Source organism: Tiliqua scincoides, chromosome 10, assembly GCF_035046505.1.
Source record: "Tiliqua scincoides isolate rTilSci1 chromosome 10, rTilSci1.hap2, whole genome shotgun sequence".
Lineage (NCBI taxonomy): Eukaryota > Metazoa > Chordata > Lepidosauria > Squamata > Scincidae > Tiliqua > Tiliqua scincoides.
In genome coordinates this window covers 1,774,887-1,792,707 of record NC_089830.1, presented here as the reverse complement: position 1 = coordinate 1,792,707, position 17,821 = coordinate 1,774,887, and the positions used below count along the sequence as shown (strand labels likewise).

At 48.5% G+C, this 17,821-nt stretch overlaps 1 protein-coding gene across 1 annotated transcript in view; it reads right to left on the bottom strand.

Annotated features, from left to right (window-relative positions):
* Window positions 1-481: 481 nt before the first annotated feature.
* RIMS3 (regulating synaptic membrane exocytosis 3) overlaps window positions 482-17,821 on the bottom strand; it is a 28,914-nt gene continuing 11,574 nt past the window's right edge. The window contains exons 2-6 of the mRNA XM_066638950.1: window positions 13,011-13,152; window positions 12,052-12,164; window positions 6,990-7,091; window positions 4,468-4,607; window positions 482-694 (exon numbers count right to left, since the gene is read on the bottom strand). Coding sequence (XP_066495047.1) covers window positions 482-694; window positions 4,468-4,607; window positions 6,990-7,091; window positions 12,052-12,164; window positions 13,011-13,152 — 710 coding nt within the window. The remainder of the gene's footprint in view (window positions 695-4,467; window positions 4,608-6,989; window positions 7,092-12,051; window positions 12,165-13,010; window positions 13,153-17,821) is intronic.

Sequence of the window (17,821 nt, the reverse complement as noted above, 5' to 3'; positions counted from 1 at the left end):
TACTTTTCCCTTCAAAGAGAAGGACATAAAATTGATCAGGCAGAAAACCTACTGAATGATCATGCTACTTGCAAAGGGATTGAATGAGTCAGGTTGGAGAAATGCCCCAATGTGTTTAGCAATGAGAAAGAGCTGACTCCTTGTCAAAGGCAGCTGGACTGGAAGCGAAGCAACAGTCTTGAAACTGGGAATCAGTCGCATGACTTGAAAAAATTGCAGGTGCCTTTTCTTTCCCTTTTCATTCCTCCCTGGCTGCATTCTGGAATTTTCTCCTTCTATATCATGTACCTTTAGAGAGTGAGTGAAGAACACGTCTAAAATCATTGGGATCAGTTAACTCTTCTTAAAGGAGCAGGAGGTTGAGAAGTGGTGAGAGGGAAAGACAAGGAATATTTACAAACCGTGTTACCAACAGTGGTGGTCGGGCTGGGTGCTCTTCTTCCTTTGCTTTTTGTTTTTTTTCCCTGCCTCCTGATCATCTTTAAGGACAAGAAGGACTTATTGTACTCTCTAGAGAGGACTGGGAGAGACGGCGCGTCAGGGGTCCAATGGTGGAGTCCGCCAGCGAGGAGGTGGGGAAGAGCTTATACCAGCCTGTCACGACACTGGACAGGTCCAGCTCTTCTAGAACAATCTGGGCCATTCCCATGAAGCACTTGTGGTCCATGCGTCCGTAATCTCCCCAGACAATGATCTACAAGGAAGCAAAGGAAAGAGCTGAATTGCCAGCTGAACCTGTGTGGAGGGAGTGAAAAGAGGGGGGCAGCAGTGGCATTGCTAGGGAGGTGCACAGGGTGTGGATCACACTGGGTGAAGCACTCAGAGGGGTGTCAAAATTGTGACTATCTTGGTATTTTCAAATAATACCATCATGTTATATATCATTTGATGACTAATTTAATGCAGAATGCAATGAAACAAACCATGTTGAAATATCTGTTTTCTATCAAAAGTTATGGGCAAATATCCAGAAAAGGAAAATACAACTGCCTTATGGAACAAAAAGTGGATTTTTAATTCAAAACGGACCAGGAGATTGATTGTTTTGAGAGCCAACGAGGTGTTATTATGACACAGCAGGGAACCAATCAGGTGCTAGCAGTAGTCAGCTCTCATTTCCATGGATCAGAGCTAATACTAGAACTCTTATTCATTTGTGTGAGTATCATCAAGTTGGCCACTGGTTTTTGGTTGGTGACTGATTTTAAAGTATTTTCTCGGCCTGTCACGTATTTCTACTTTGCAGCTTCATTGTACCTTATTTAGGTGGCAGTCCTATACATATTTACCTGGGGACACTTGAAAGAAAAAGAACTTACAGCTCAGGGCTATGCACATCTTTGTGTTGAATGGGTTTACTCCCAGGTGCTTGAATGGGTTTCAGAGTGCAGCTTTAATTTGGCTATGAATGCCTAGGACTGCACTACTAATGGTCCAGACCAGGGTTTCTCAAACTTTGAGGGAGCTTTACTCCCCCAGCAAGTTCTTGTGTGGAAGGGGGTAGGGCAACAACGCAATCCCCAGGATTGTGTCGCGAAGGGGGGCGCTTGTGCCTTACTTTGCATGATACTGGGCTGCAGCAGCCTGCAGGAGGTGCAGGCAGCCCTTCGCAGTGCTCCCCGATGCTTGGATGTGCTTTGCGCTTGCTTCTTTTGCAGGTTCCAAGCATCGGGGAGCACCCCCCCACCCTCTCGCCCCCCTTAGCAACGCGATCCTGGGGATCGCATTGCTGCCTCCCTCCCCTTCCCCCGCCCCTTAAAGGGACAGGGGAAGTGTTGCACGAACTGGTGGGTCGCGACCCACCAGTTTGAGAACCACTGGTCCAGGCTATTGGAACGGGTTACAATAGTTCTAAAACAAAAGTATAACAATTGAAACATGGGATTTTTTAAAAGCTCCAAATAATTATAAAAAGTATGTGAGAGTGCTAACCTATCCATATTTACTCACAAATAAGTCTCACTGAATTCAGTTGGTTTTACTCCCAGAATTGTCGCTTGAACATAACATGAACTGTATACCTATATGTGCAAGCTCCTGGCTTTAGAGGTAGATTACCTCAGATTGCCAGATGCAGGGGAGGGCACCAGGACACAGCTTGTGTCTGCTGTTTAGTGTGTTCCCTGAAGCATTTGGTAGGCCGCTGTGAGATCAGGAAACTGGACTAAATGGGCCTTTGGCCTGATCCAGAGGGGCTCTTCTTGTATTCTTATGTACCATCTCTCAGGTAGCCCTTGGGTTCCAGGTGGGTTCCCATTCATGTCAATATTTTGGTTTTAATAGACTTTACTACCAGGCCATATGACTGCATTTGGGGAAATGTTACAGGTCTCTGCTTTGAACAGGCTACTATGTATATGCTTCTAACAATGATAATGCAGCTTACTCCTGGGTAAGTGTGGGTAGGATTGTTAAAACCCTTCCTGCTTGACGAAGTCACTTCTGGTCATGACATCACTTCCTGTGGGTCCTGACAAATTCTCCTTCTAAAAAGTGGGTCCCGGTGCTAAAAACTTGAGAACCACTGTTATAAACAAATAATGAGAGTGGAATCCTCACCTGTGCCAGTACAGCCAGGCTGCAATGGCCTGAGTTGTACCCAACGCAGGTTAGGAGCAGGCTGGATGTCACCTCGGGGTAAGAGGATATTTTCCGCTTGTATCATGAAACATTCCAGCCTGGGCTACTCAGATCTATGCCAGCTATTTAGCTGGTGCAAATCCGAGAAGTCCGATGTAACATTGGTCCAGCTGGGGGGCGGTTAGGATATGGTGTGCACTCCTACAGCTGATCCCACCCCCCCAGGCCCATTCTCCTCCCTGTCCATTCTCCCCTCTGCCAGAAATGCCCCCTCCCAACTTCCAAACCGCCCTCACCCCCTGTGCCATCCAGCGCAAACCTATCTGTGCCGGCTGGTGCAAGATCAGGATCCAGCCTACTTGAGCCGGCGCAGGTCTCCACACCAACCCAGCCAGCTCTCAAGCTGGCACACATGTGTCTTACAACACATCTATGTCACTTTGAGCCAGGGTCAGGGAGGCCTGCACCAGCTCAAGTTACAGTTTGGAGCAGGCTGCTCCAGATGCATGCCCAGGTGTTTTTATATTGGAAGACACCAAGAGGAAGTTCACATTGGAAGGTAGGGTAGAACTTCTATAAATACATCTCTTTGTTTACCACATGTGCGTGTTTCACATGAGTTGATTACATTACTATATAGTACACCAACACTGCAAATTTGGAAACTGGACTTTGAAGATATTCAAGATCAGGTCTTTAAACCTTGCTGAGAAGCTTCCCTTCTTCTCCCCCCCCAAATGGCCAAACTAGATGCTTCCAGATGGGCTGAAAGAAAAAGATAGATAGATAGATAGATAGATAGATAGATAGATAGATAGATAGATAGATAGATAGATAGATAGATAGATAGATAGATAGATAGATAACTGACTTGGGACCACAAAAAAGAGCAGAACTGCAGTTGGGGGCCTTTAGGACTTTAAGGACTTAAAACTGGGGGCCTTTAGGTCTTATGGTTTCTATCCCAATTGTCTCCACCATGCTTGGGGTGGGAACACAAGCAAAAGTGGAACCACAACTGGACAATGTCTTAAAGTCCCCCAACCCAAGATTCTGCTCCAAATACCCAGTAAGTATTTAAAAAAAAATAATGAAAACTGGGTCATGTTACAGATTCCTGCTAACATCTAATTTGGTTTTAAAATGACACCCGGCCTTTCTGGAACTGGAGTCTGAAAAAGTGAAATGTGTCTATGGAGGGAAAGGAAGGAGCTCAGGACAATCACTGCTTTGGGTTTTTAGAAAAGTGGAATAGAAATCAAATAAATAAATAAATAAATAAATAAATAAATAAATAACCTTCCTTAGGGCTTCCACAGTCACTCATAAGCAGTTCCTAGTCCAGTGACTTTCAACCAGTGTGTTGCGACACATTTGATGAGCCGCGAATGGTCCTCAAGTGTGCTGCAGGAGCTTGTGGGAGAGTCATTTATTAGTAGCCATTGGGGGATTAATAGCCCCCTCAGCCAGCAGTGTGGTGTCCCTTGTCAATGGTAAGGTGTACATATTTGATCCCTGTTGCATATATGCAACATTCAGCAGAGATGGCTTAAATGCAGGATATAGTATTCTTGGGATGCAACAAAAATAATGCTTTTTGGTTGTTGCTCTCCATTACATCAATAAAACATTCTGTCGGCCTTCTGTGGCCATGCAAAGGACCACTGAGCCCCTCCAGGGCTTTATACCCCAAAAGAAACTATTGTGGTCCAACACTGGGATCTGTCCCACAAGCTTCTAGAATGCTCTTTCCTAAATACGTTGCCAGGGCCTGCCCTGAGGGTAGATGGACAGCTGGCTGCTGCCCAGGTGGGGACTCATAAACACCTGAGGAGAAGGGCAGCGATGGTGATCCTCTTACCCTTGAAAGAGGAGGAAAGCATTCACCTGTAGCACTTTGGCCTGAGGGCTCTCGTCAAAGAGCAGGGTCTGGTGGTAGAGCGGGTCACAGGTCTTCTTGGCTGTCTTGGTCTTCTTCTTGGCCAAGCAGACCCCATTTTCCAGCAGATACACCTTGACATAGGTGGCTGTGAGGGCAGAGAGACAGAAATGCTAATGGTCTGTTATAACTTCACAGGGCTGATTTCTGAAGCAGTTCAACAGATATGTTGTATTACAGCACCTGTGTAATAATTACAACCACCACAAAAACTCCCTCAAAGCTAGGCTGTCCCAAGACGGGATGAGCCAACACACAAGACTTTGCCCGCCTCAAATATCTTTTGTTTGTTCTGACTTATCTGCCAGTCAGTTTCACTGGTTCTGGTACGGTGTGAGAGCAGAGGTGTCACCAAGGGGTACAGGGGGGTGAGGGCTGCACCGGGTGATGTACACGGGGGGGGGCAGTGACATCACTACTGGTCAAATGGCTAAAATCTTGGTTGTTTTGATTAAAACCATCATATTATATAATATATCATTCAATATGGAATGTAATGCAGAATGCAATGAAACAGACTGTTACCCTGCACATGCCCAATCTCGTCTGATCTTAGAAGCTAAGCAGGGTCAGGCCTGGTTAGTACTTGGATGGGAGACCGCCTGGGAATACTGGGTGCTGTAGGCTTATACCATCATCTTTCGAGACTGAAGGCTGCCAACCAAAGCGCGTTGAAATATCTCTATTCCAGGGTTATTCCTCAAACTGCAGGTCGGGACCCACTAGGTGGGTCGTGACCCCATTTCAGGTGGTTTCCCATTCATTTCAGCTTCTCTGCCACTTAACATTCCCCCCAGCAACGCACAGCTGCAAGAAGCATAGAGTACATTCCATGATCTCTCTCCTTTTATGAATAAGACCGAACCAATCCTTATGCAAAAACAGATTTCACATGACGCAGGGCAGGTCTAAGACATCCGAGAGCCTGAGATGGCAGACTCAATGCCACCACTTTGCATGGCCCTTTCGCACAACAAATACCACCTTTAGTGGCACCTTCAGTCGGATTCATAGATGGGCTGGCCTTGGCTCTTAATCTGTGGAACTCCTTGCCACAGGATGGTGTGAGGGCACCAGGCCGAGATTCCTTTAGAAGGGGAGTGGACGTATTTATGGAGGAGAGGCTCTACTGCATATCCACATCGGTTGGGGCAAATGTGATAAGTGTTGCCTGAGCATCACAAGATTGAACTTCATTACGGCACATTGATATGGCAATGGTCAGACTCCAAAATCTGGAAGAGGATTAGGCCTGCCCCTGTCCTGCCATCTGCTCCTGAATTTATCTCGGCAGTGTATCTAAGTGTCAGGGCCATTCCGTCCTGGACTATCCTGTCAATGCCTTCCAGTATTCTTTTTGCATCCCGGATATTTGTGCCCCAACTTATGTAGATTTATATTAGATGTACATTTTATTTTTAAAACACAAAGTGGAGTTAGGATTAGGGCTGGGAGAAGAGGTTTTGGATATGCAGTCAGTTCTCTTTATATGCGAATTAGCTAACCGAAAATTTGCTTATCTGCAAGGGACAGAACTGTGACCTTCCTTATCCGTGGCTCTGTTCTCATTATATGCACATACTGTGGTGGTGCACTTGGGGCGGGGTGGCTTGGCACAGCTAACTGCAGGCAGTACAGTGGCTTCCTTGCAAACAGAAGACAGAACCGGCACCATGTGGGGGGATGGGGAGAGGAAGAATCGCCTACACAGTATAAGGCTGATAGGGGAAGGGGTATTGTTAATCCCATCCAGTCAATTATACTCAAAAAAGAGTATACTTTCTTTAAAAAAATCTGGATTGGGTCAATTTTCCACATCAAATGGGCACTGGTATTTGACCCATGGAGGTCGGACACATTTGTGCCCACGTCCAGACTTACCCCACCATCTCGGGCATCTTGGAGTTGGGAACTCCAGTTGAACCTTCACAATCCTGGCGACGATGAGAGGCTGCTGATGTGGGGGTCTCAGGACGGCTACCTGAGGGCTGCTCCAGGGCTGGGACAAGCCAAGGGAAGGAGCCAGGAGACAGGGGGTGGAGGAGGACTAGCGAAGCAACCCCTCCCCACTGCTGAACTCTGAGGCCTCCTTGTTGGGCCAGAAACCCAAGGGATATCCAGCATGGAGGAGGCAGCATCAGATGTTGGAGATGCTGTCGAGCCCTCTCTATCACCCAGCCCCACAGATGTCAAGGTAAGATCCAGGTTCACAAAGTTCATCAAGTGTATGGTGAAGAAGGTTCCCTGGAACCTAGCCTCATTTTTCTCTTAGGCAAAATGATTCAGTATCTGCTAACTGGGTTTTCTAGGAACTGAACCTTAGCGGATAATGAGAACTGACTGTATAACATGGGGTTTGTTGCCAAGTTATAGCGGGGTGCAAATGACTGGGCTACAAGAAAAACCCAGCTGTGAATGTGCAGGGACGCCTTACTCCTGACTTCCAAGCCTGTCCAATACGACTACTCACCAGGAATAGACTTGGATCCTAACTTTGGACTGAGTCCCCGGGCCTCGATCACTTCTACTTCCAGCTGGCCATTCCTGTCAAACATCCCAATGTGCACATCACCTAGGAAATGAAAGCAAAGTCGGCGTCAGAGGGGCCTTCCCAGCTCCACACAAACTATATATGTGATTAGGGCGCACTGGTTCCGTCCCCCCACCTCGGTGCTCCGTGGCAAGTTCATATTTTTAGAATAGAATGAAAAGCCCCAGAACTCCACAGGTGGCAGGCCAAAGGCTGTCCCCCTTTGCCAGGGGCAGCACCGCCTGGAAGACGACCTGATGCCTCCTGCACGGCAAGAGCACCAAAACCCATCCCAGGCTCCTTGTCGGTGGCACAGCTATGGAGGGGCAGCATTGTTAATACTGCAGATGCCACAATGCTTTAGCATGAAGCAGATCATTCCCCTCCTTGCTGTGTTCCTTATACACCGATAAGAGACCCAAGAAGTAGGAGACTTCTGCTTTCATTTACAGGGACAGCACAAATGCAGGTGAAACCAGAAGTCCCACATTCCTGGTTTCATGGCAGAGGGCAAGGAGCACAGTAAGGAGGGGATGATCGGCTTCTTGCTCAAGCGTCATGGCAATGGCAATACTTACCATGCTGCAGCCCTACCCCCCCACAGCTACGCTACTGGTCTCTGTCTTGACTATTTAAAACTTCAACTTCAACAACCTTTAATGGCATCACACATAATAAATATACAATCATAAATATAGAACCACAAATAAAGGTACACAAGAATGAAACCATAAGAAAATTGCTCGCTCTAATACACCAGTCAGGGCTGCCTTAAACTGTTAGAAATGAAAAGTTTTGCAAGAAACTCGGCAACAAGAATCGTAGTTCTTGCGAAAAGTCATATAAAAGAAACGCTGCAAGAAGGTTGGGGGGACCAGAATAACTGGAAAGAACAGGGCCCAGAATAGAGCAGCTAAGCTTACTGAACACAGGACAAACACAAAGAAAATGGGTGACAGAATCAGGCTCTATGCTGCAATGATTGCAACACCTTTGGTCAAAAGGTACCCGAGTATATCGACCGTATAGGCCCTCAGTTTGGCTGTACTTGTTGTAAGAGGCGACTAAACAGCCACTGGGTAGATGGGACTCATCAGCCTGGGAAGGCAGCTCATCTGAGAGAAGGAAAACTCTGATCCCAAACCTCCACTGCCTTGTGGCTACATCCAGTTAAGGAAAAGGCTTCAGGAGTCAACCTCGAGGCAAAATCCGGAGCCGGAGTCCCTGAGGCAGTTCATGGCTGAACACAGTCACGTTCTGGCAACTCCTGCGACACCACTGGAACCAACCGTATTGGCCTCTGCCTTTCCATTGGACCATTTCAGCGACGTGGAGAGGGGGGATTTGCTGCATGGGTAACAGCCTATCCTCCATACCTACTTTACCCAGGCTTCATGCACTGGAGAGGACACTCTGTTCTAGAACCACCATTCAGAGCGTGACACCATAGTCTTCCGAGACTGAAGGATGCCAACAACAAAATATCGACCGTTCAGCACTGCAGAGGGGAAAATGTTTAGCCGGGCTAGCATGAAAGCCCTCCTCTCGAGGGGATTCGTAAGACTATTTAAAAACAAGTGCTTTTTCCCTTCAGAATGATTTTAGCTGTTTGCAGATTTGTTTGCAACTGATTTATTTAATCAGTGGCAGACTTGCAGACTGAGATAATGTCGTGAGGCTGAACAGCATGACTCTGCCTAACCTGTCTTCTCCTCCGTCATCTGATGCTCCAGCCTCCTTCTTACCTCTCCTCTACACTTCCTCTTCCACTCCATCCTCCTCTTCCTTTTCCAATCAAGGGAATGGGAAGAGGAGGAGGAGGAGCAGTGAAGCCTCCTGGATTGACTGAGGTGGGCACCTCCCCCCTCACCGATCTACTGTCATCAGAAGAGCCCTGCTGCATCAGGCCCAGGGCCCATCTGGTCCAGCTTCTTATATCTCACAGTGGCCCACCAGATGCCTCGGGGAGCACACACAAGACCACAAGACACTTGCATCTTGCTGCATCTAGCATTTTATTTACGCTCACACTCCCCAGCAAAGACACCAGGTTGCAATTGGGTTGAACTTGTGCTACTGTATTAAACACGGTGACCAATTTTTAATGCATGTATTGTATTGGCAACCTTCAGTCTCGAAAGACTATGGTATCGCGCTCTGAAAGGTGGTTCTGGCACAGCGTCTAGTGTGGCTAAAAAGGCCAATCCGGGAGTGACAATCCCTTCCACACTGGGAGCAAGTGCAGTCTGTCCCTGGTCTGTCTCCCTGGCTGTGGGCCTTCCTTCTTTGCCTCTTAGCCTCAGACTGTTGGCCAAGTATCCCTTCAAACTGGGAAAGGCCATGCTGCACAGCCTGCCTCCAAGCGGGCCGCTCAGAGGCCAGGGTTTCCCACCTGTTGAGGTCCACTCCTAAGGCCTTCAGATCCCTCTTGCAGACGTCCTTGTATCGCAGCTGTGGTCTACCTGTAGGGCGCTTTCCTTGCACGAGTTCTCCATAGAGGAGATCCTTTGGGATCCGGCCATCATCCATTCTCATGGAACCTACTGAATATACCCGTCCAAGGTTACTGTCTCAGGGCCCAATCCTAGTCAACTTTCCAGTGAAGATGCAGCCACAAAGCATCCCCGAGGTAAGGGAACAAACACTTACCATTAGGAGGTTTCTTTGACTGCCCCCCCCCCAGCAAGATGCAGGGCATGCCCCATTGGAACAGCTGCATCAGTGCTAGAAAGTTGGATAGGACTGGGCCTTCAGTCAGCCTCATGGATGGGTTGGCTTTACTGGGTTGTGGATTTTGGAATTTTCTCTGATAAAGCAGTATGGCTGCCTACATTTTTTTTTGTCTGTTCATCCATCCATCCATCCAAACCTGTATTGCAAGCTCCACGCTTGTCTCTTCTGTTTTTAACCATCAGAGGGCAGCAAAGGAGCAGAATTCTCCATTGCTGGGTATACACAGGAGAGAGATGAGCTGTCACTGATTCCAAGGAGAAATATTTTGTGAAATAAGAGGGAGGGATTTGCTATCCCTGAACATGCCAGTAGGGGGCATGAATATCATGGCTGAATAGGCTATATTTTTAAAAATGCACAGAACAACAAAATTTGGTCCAATTAAAAAAAAAACCCAACACCCACAGATGCAGTGCAGGAAGAAACAACAAAAAGCCCCCTCTAGCTCTGTCCTTTTTTATATAACAAAACATGCTGGATCTCGTCTGATCTCAGAAGCTAAGCAGGGTCAGGCCTGGTTAGTACTTGGATGGGAGACCGCCTGGGAATACCGGGTGCTGTAGGCGTATACCATAGTCTTTCGAGACTGAAGGTTGCCAACCATGTCATGGCATCAGTGTGTTCTTCTGGCTGCCACATCTTGTGCATATGCTTGACGTGGACTCAGTACTCCAAGTCGAAAGGGATTCACTTTGGAGGACATGCACCGGACCAGGCATCGTCATTCGTGTGATCAGTCAATGGACATTTATTTAATCAAGTGGCCTCCTGTTAGTGTGTTGCAGAAACAGGAGCTTCCTAGCTGAGGCTGCATTTGTTTTTCTACTAGTAGCACCAGTAGTACATGTAAATCTCCTCCCGGCCCATCATCATCATATATGTTTTCCAGCTCTTCGTATGCTCACCCTGCTTGCAATTTTTCCTTCCAGCTCAAAGGTATTAAACATAGTGACCTCTGTGGATCATGTGACCATTCACCTCCCAGATGGAAGAAAAGGAGAAAGAGCAGGTGAGGTGCAAGGGAAGGCACCCGGATGCAGCGATCTTGTGGTCTTGTGTGGTCCTGGAGGCATCTGGTATGCCCCTGTTAGATGCAGGAAGCTGAACTAGGTGGGCCCTGGGCCTGATCCAGCAGGGCTCTTCTTATGATCTTAGCAACTGACGAAGAAACTTATGGATGAATGTGCGCAAGTAAAATATGTACAGATATCTATTGAAGTTATACTAAAATTTTACTCAAGTTATTTTCGTACAGTTGGTATCTGTGGAGGATTCATTCCAGGTCCATCCCCCCCAAGAATACCAATTTCTGCAGATACTGGGGTCCATGGAAAGCCCTCAAAGGACCCCCTGGATACACCTTCCGGTCACATCCAGGAGGTGTTCTGAGGCATTGGAAAGGCACTTCCAGTTCTCAATGAAAACCAAAAGTGCCTTCTTGACACCTCTGGGAGGCATCCTTAGGTCCTTCAGGTGGAAGGACAGCAGCTTGGGGGTTCACCTGAATTCACAGCTGCTCCTGAATTCCTAGGTGGCAGCTGTGGCCAGTGAAGCCTTTGGCCAGCTTCAACTGGTGCTCCAGCTGCAGCCGTACTTGGATTGTGCAGATCCACACCACCGTGAGATCAAGACTAATTGTAAGATGATCTACATGGGGCTGCCCTTGAAGACTTTTTGGAAAGGCCACTGCTCTGGCAGCTGCACTGGTTGCCCATTCATTTCCGGGCCCAATTCACAGTGCTGGTTTTGACCTTTAAAGCCCTATATGGCTTGGGGCCAGGATATCTGAGAGACCGCCTTCTTCCATGCAATCCAGCTCATCCGCTCCAATCATCGGAGAGGGCCCTTTTATGGGTGCCACTGCATATGGAGGTGGATGGGGAGGTGGCAAGGAGCAGGGCCTTCTCTATAGTGTTACCAACTCTATGGAATCCCCTCCCTCTTGGTTGATGAACTGCTTCCTCCTTAGAGGCATTCTGGAGAGGCTTAAAGACATTTCTTTTTACTCTTGCCTTCTGAAGTTCTGGCTTTTTAATACAAACGTTTAAGGTTTTTAAGCTTTAGTTTTATGGGCTTGTGTTCTTTATAGTGTTCGCTGGGATTCTGCTCCTGGTTTTAAAGAGATTTTTTAAGATTAAATGGTGTTTTTAGAGACGGTTAATATTTATATTTTTATATTGTATTTTGTTGACTTTTTGTAAGCAGCTTTGAACGCCCACTTGGGAGGTAAAAGTGAGATGTAAACAAGGGCCAAGGGTTAAGAACTCACCCATTGGTGGCGTCGCCAGTGTCTGCCGCCCTACGATTTGTGCTGGCCCCAGGCCATCCAAGAAGTCGCTGAACTGGCTTTCGGCTCCCAGCCTGGTGGTGGGGAAAATAAACCTGCAAGAAAGGGTATGAGAAGTGGGGACTGAGGAGCAGAAAGCGAGGCAATGGAAACGCTGTCCAAGAACATTCTGGATATTCAAATTAGCAATGGCAGAAAATGAGCCCAGGATTTGCTCTTCCACTCAGAGTCGCCTTTGCCATACAGGGGCTTAAGATGGCCAGGGGGAGCAGTGTCTTTGAAGGGGTGGCAAACACACGAGCCCCCCCCCCCCAGCCTGTTTTTCTGCCACCCTCTCCAAGCTGCCACTTCATTGGGGGCTCAAAAGCCTACTACCTTGAGAGCAAGTCAGGGTTGTAGTAGCTGCAGCCTCCCTTCTGCACTGCTGGAGAAAGGATGGGGAAGAAGGTGCCCTGGCTCCCAAAAAAGGCAGGAAAAAGCTCTTTGGAGCCTGCCCCCTGCTTTAATGCATTGAACGATAAGCAGTGTGCAGCCGCCCTGCTCTATGCTGCTCTGTTTGTAGTGAGCATGAGCTGGGGATGCTCCCACTGCCCCCAGTTCCTGCTCATTTCAAAGAGAAAAGGTGTAGGGCAGGGAGGCTGCAGCCACAATTTGGCTAGCACTGACTGTAGCCACCCGCAAGAGAAGCCTGTTCATCGGTATGATTAGATATATGAAGTTACAATGTTATATATAAATATACAGCTACAAATATAAAAACTTACAAAGTTTGAGTGCGCGTGCACACACACACACACACACACACACACACACAAATGTGTGTATTTTCTGTACATAAGTAAAGCCCAAGCCATAACCTTGGATGTTTATATGGGGGGGGGGGAACGGGGGCATCTGCTGTCTCCAGCAAAAAGGTGGTCTGAATTGTCTCCAGATCTTACGTGCCGTCGGAGCTGTTACTGTTGGTGCTTCCATCAGTGGACTCCCGGCTGCCCTGCCGGGTGACCCTGTTCCTCATCTCCACAGCTATGCCGGTCTCGGTACTTCTGCGGATGTTGCTACGGAGTTTCTTTGGGCCACCATCTGGAATGACAGGAACCAAATCCGGAGGGACAGTCAAAAGTCTGAGAAGGGACCTGCCGTTTGGTTATTCTTGGCTCCAAGATCCCTGAAAGGACCATGAAACCATCTTCCTCTTTTAAGTTCTACTACGTGCTTGAAAAGTGTGGCTGAAAAGTGGCCTTTTCAGCCACACTAGACGCTGTGCCAGAACCACCATCCAGAGCGCAATACCAGAGTCTTCCGAGACTGAAGGTTGCCAACAACCAACGTGCTTGAAAGTTAATCTTGAGGAGAGCCCCATCACAGACTTAAACTGGTTCAGCACTTATTCCTGATCTCCAAGGAGCCTGGGGACAGTGGTGTAACTAGAGGGTGTGCAAAGCACTAAGTTTTGCAGGAAGCCTCACTGTGGCGAGCAAGTGACCCCTCCCCTTTGGAGCCAGGCAAATGCCTCTGTGGGGGCAATTCTAACCCCTTATGTCAGTGCTTTCCAGCACTAAGGGCAATGCAACTCCAAGGTAAGGGAACAAACACTCCCTGACTTTGAGGAGGCCTCCGTGAGTGACACCCAACTGCAGGATGCAGCACACGTCCCATTGGCACCGCTATGCCAGTGCTGGAAAGCACTGACATCAGGGATTAGGATTGCACCCTGTTTTGCTCCCCCAGCCTAGAATAACTCCAAAGGGGAGGGGCCACTTGCACACCACACTGATGCACCCTGCAACACTTAGTGCTTCTCATCCCCTCTAGCTATGCCACCAGCTAGTTGACCAAAGCATCTTTTACTGCCAAATGACTCTGTTTCTGATTGAGAGACATCCCCCGCCCTGCAGAAACTTAGGCTTGAGAGGACGGAATCAGATGTGGGGGGGGGGGGCTGGCAATCACTTGAAACCCGATGAAAGAGAGCTAGCAGTCTTGCACGGTGCTCTCTTGACATCAGGTTTCTGATCCTTGCCTTGCCGGCCTGTAGAACTCCTGGCCCTTTGATAAATTATTCATCCGGATTTATTCTGCAACCTTTATGGGGGGGGGAGTGCTTCAAAGAACCCTTTAATGTGCTCGTTTGCACTTACAGCAATGAAACACTTGCATAGCCCCCCTGGAACTTGTATGACTCCAGTGGAGCCCAGTGTTAGTGCCATGGAGATTGAAACTTGGGTGCATGTGCATAAGAACATAAGAACAGCCCCACTGGATCAGGCCATAGGCCCATCTAGTCCAGCTTCCTGTATCTCACAGCGGCCCACCAAATGCCCAGGGAGCACACCAGATAACAAGAGACCTGCAAGGCTTCCTGGGAATTGTAGTTAAGAACATAAGAACAGCCCCACTGGATCAGGCCATAGGCCCATCTAGTCCAGCTTCCTGTATCTCACAGCGGCCCACCAAATGCCCCAGGGAGCACACCAGATAACAAGAGACCTGCAAGGCTTCCTGGGAATTGTAGTTAAGAACATAAGAACAGCCCCACTGGATCAGGCCATAGGCCCATCTAGTCCAGCTTCCTGTATCTCACAGCAGCCCACCAAATGCCCCAGGGAGCACACCAGATAACAAGAGACCTGCAAGGCCTCCTGGGAATTGTAGTTAAGAACATAAGAACAGCCCCACTGGATCAGGCCATAGGCCCATCTAGTCCAGCTTCCTGTATCTCACAGCGGCCCACCAAATGCCCCAGGGAGCACACCAGATCACAAGAGACCTGCAAGGCCTCCTGGGAATTGTAGTTAAGAACATAAGAACAGCCCCACTGGACCAGGCCATAGGCCCATCTAGTCCAGCTTCCTGTATCTGAAAGTGGCCCACCAAATGCCCCAGGGAGCACACCAGATAACAAGAGACCTCATCCTGGTGCCCTCCCCTGCATCTGGCATTCTGACATAACCCAGAATTCACATGCATTCCCCCTAATTCACAGAATTCACATGCATTCCCCCATAATGCAGAATTCACATGCATTCCCCCTAACCACTAAGTCCCTCTAACCACTGAGCATTCGACAGGAACTGCAATATTTGTAGATGCAGGAGTGGGGAGGACGATAAACATGGCATGAAACATTTGGTGATGTGGTTCTTTTGTGGGTTCCCCACAGAGTTCTTAAGATATGAGCTGTGAACCAAGACGTGCCCCATTCAGATATGCTGGGAGTTCACCTGGGAATTTTAGCTCAGCCGTTTGCCCAAACTTCGCTTCAGCAATCCTCTGTGATACATGGGCAAGATAATAAGGGCTTGAAGGCCAGCACACCCATGTGGCAAATGCACAGATTTCAAGGGGCAGCTGCTGCCCACTCACCCACTTGCCTGCCTCCATCCATTCACCCACTTGCTTTCTGGATTTGGAAAGAAAAAGAAGAAGAGAACAGAAGAGGAAATGCGGAAGGAAAGACAGAGGAAAGCTAGGATATGAGAGACGCTCTAGCCTACCACTCTCCTCTCCTCCACCCTCACACTTTTGCCCTTGTCCCCAATTCCTTTGCAAATCTGTAGAGTGGGTGGAGGAGGGATGGAAGAGGTGGCTGGGGTGCTGCTGAGTAAGGGAGGGGGCATTTGGCACACCTCCTTGGGCTCTGGGAGGTCTGGGGCCAGCCCTGGCTGGCTGAACTCACAGGACTGTCGAGAGGATTCATCAAATGAGATCAGCCATCTGAGCACTCTCACATTCTATATAAAGACTTGACTGTTTTTAAAAAATTGTTGGATTTCTAGAAATAAGCCAAAATCCGAGGGCATGAGGACTTCGGGCAGACTGGAGTTAGGAGGGCAAGAGGAGAGCTGGGCACACTCTGCCCTGCTCAGATTGGGTTGACCTGAGATTGATGGACTTTCTTCTTCCCAAAATTCACCAGGGATCTTGGCAACCTGCTCCTGCAGACAAATGGATAGTTTTGGGGGGAAAGAGAAGGGGGGTGGGTTTGCAGAGGGGTTGTGGTGTGGGAGGGGACGGAGTCTCTAGACCTGGTTTCGTTCCCCACAACACACCTGGGAGTTTGAGAAGACCTCGAGCTCAGAATGAGTTGCTATCTCTAGCCCAAGTCCAATCTAGCCCCAGGGAGCTTGTTTTGAGTGATCGAATCTGGAACTCTTTGCCCTGTGTGTGAGAGGTTGCTCTCTTCCACCCCATAGCAGTAGCCTCCTTGCTCTATCAGCCAGAACCATGCCCTTCATTCACAGTCTGGAGGCTGTCTGAGCCCCAAAGCCTCACAGGTACAGGCTTCCTCTGTACAGAGCCTCTGGAGAACTGAACAAAAAGGACTGTCTTGAGCCTGTCAACGCCAAATGCAGTCACCAGCAGCAGCATCTTCGGAGAGCCTCAGAGCTGATCAAGGAGGATAGTTAACCTGCCTCCCAGGAAATGCAGTGACACTCCTTGCCAAATCTTTTGTGCAGGGTTGCGGCCAGCAGTGGGCAATGGACTTATCCAGGCAGATCTGGAACCAACTGGACTGGAGGATTGATCAAGGTCCTAAGCTGAGCTCCAGGCTGAAATTCTCCAACAAGATCAACTGGGGTTTTCAGGCTGTCACACACAGAAGGTGTGCTTGCTCTTACCACAACAGCGGTGCAGGAGTCAGTAGCATCCACAGCTTCCTTACAAGCCCAGATCTGGTAGCTTTAGCAATTGCTTGATCTTACGCTAGTCTGCATCAAATTTACCTCCATACCCTGAAAACTTTCACCTCCTGATTTCTGCAGTTGATGTCTTAGTTAAATGAGCCAACCAGAGCAGGCCAGGGCATTTTTTTTCCTGTTCAGTTGGCAATCCTTAGGGCAAAGGAACTGTAGTTGCTCCTATGCATATCTCCCCTGCATCTACAGCAGGGGTGCCCAAACCCCGGCCCTGGGGCCATTTGCAGCCCTCGAGGCCTCTCAATGCGGCCCTCAGGGAGCCCCCAGTCTCCAATGAGCCTCTGGCCCTCCAGAGATTTGTTGAAGCCCACACTGGCCTGATGCAACTGCTCTTAGTGTGAGGGCAACTGTTTGACCTCTTGCATGTGCTGTGGGATGAGGGCTCCCTCCACTGCTTACTGTTTCACGTCTGTGATGCAGTAGCAGCAGCAAAGGAAAGGCCAGCCTTGCTTTTTGCAAGGCCTCTTATAGGTATTGAGCTATTTCAAGACCTTCATTCATTCATATAAGTTCATCTTTAATATATTCATTTATGTAAACTTATGTAAATTTATTCAAATTTTAAATGTAAATTAATTCTTTATTGCCCCCGAGACAGTGTCAGAGGGATGATGTGGCCTTCCTGCCAAAAACTTTGGACACCCCTGCTCTACAGTATGGAAAGAGGGTTGATGAGGTTACACAGGAAATTTGCCTTGTACTGAACCAGACCTTCTGTCCATTTATGTCAGCGTTTACACAGCTGGTAGTGGCTCTGCAGGGTTTTGGAATGGTGTTGTCCAGCCTTACCTGGAGACCATGGCATCACTAGGGTGGGTGCAGGGAGTATGGACTACACCCAGGGACACCATCAGGGGTTGACACCAAAATGACTGTGCTACTGTAGCACTGCACCACAGGAGCCCAACATTGGAATTGTATTGGAATCTTGGAAGATCTGGCGAGGAGGTAGGATGTGGTGTCAGCAGTGGCCCCTTTAAGAGGAAGGCCTGGGCATTCAGTAGAGCATGTGCTGCACAGCTGCAGCCACTTGAAGGCAATAGGGCCCTCAG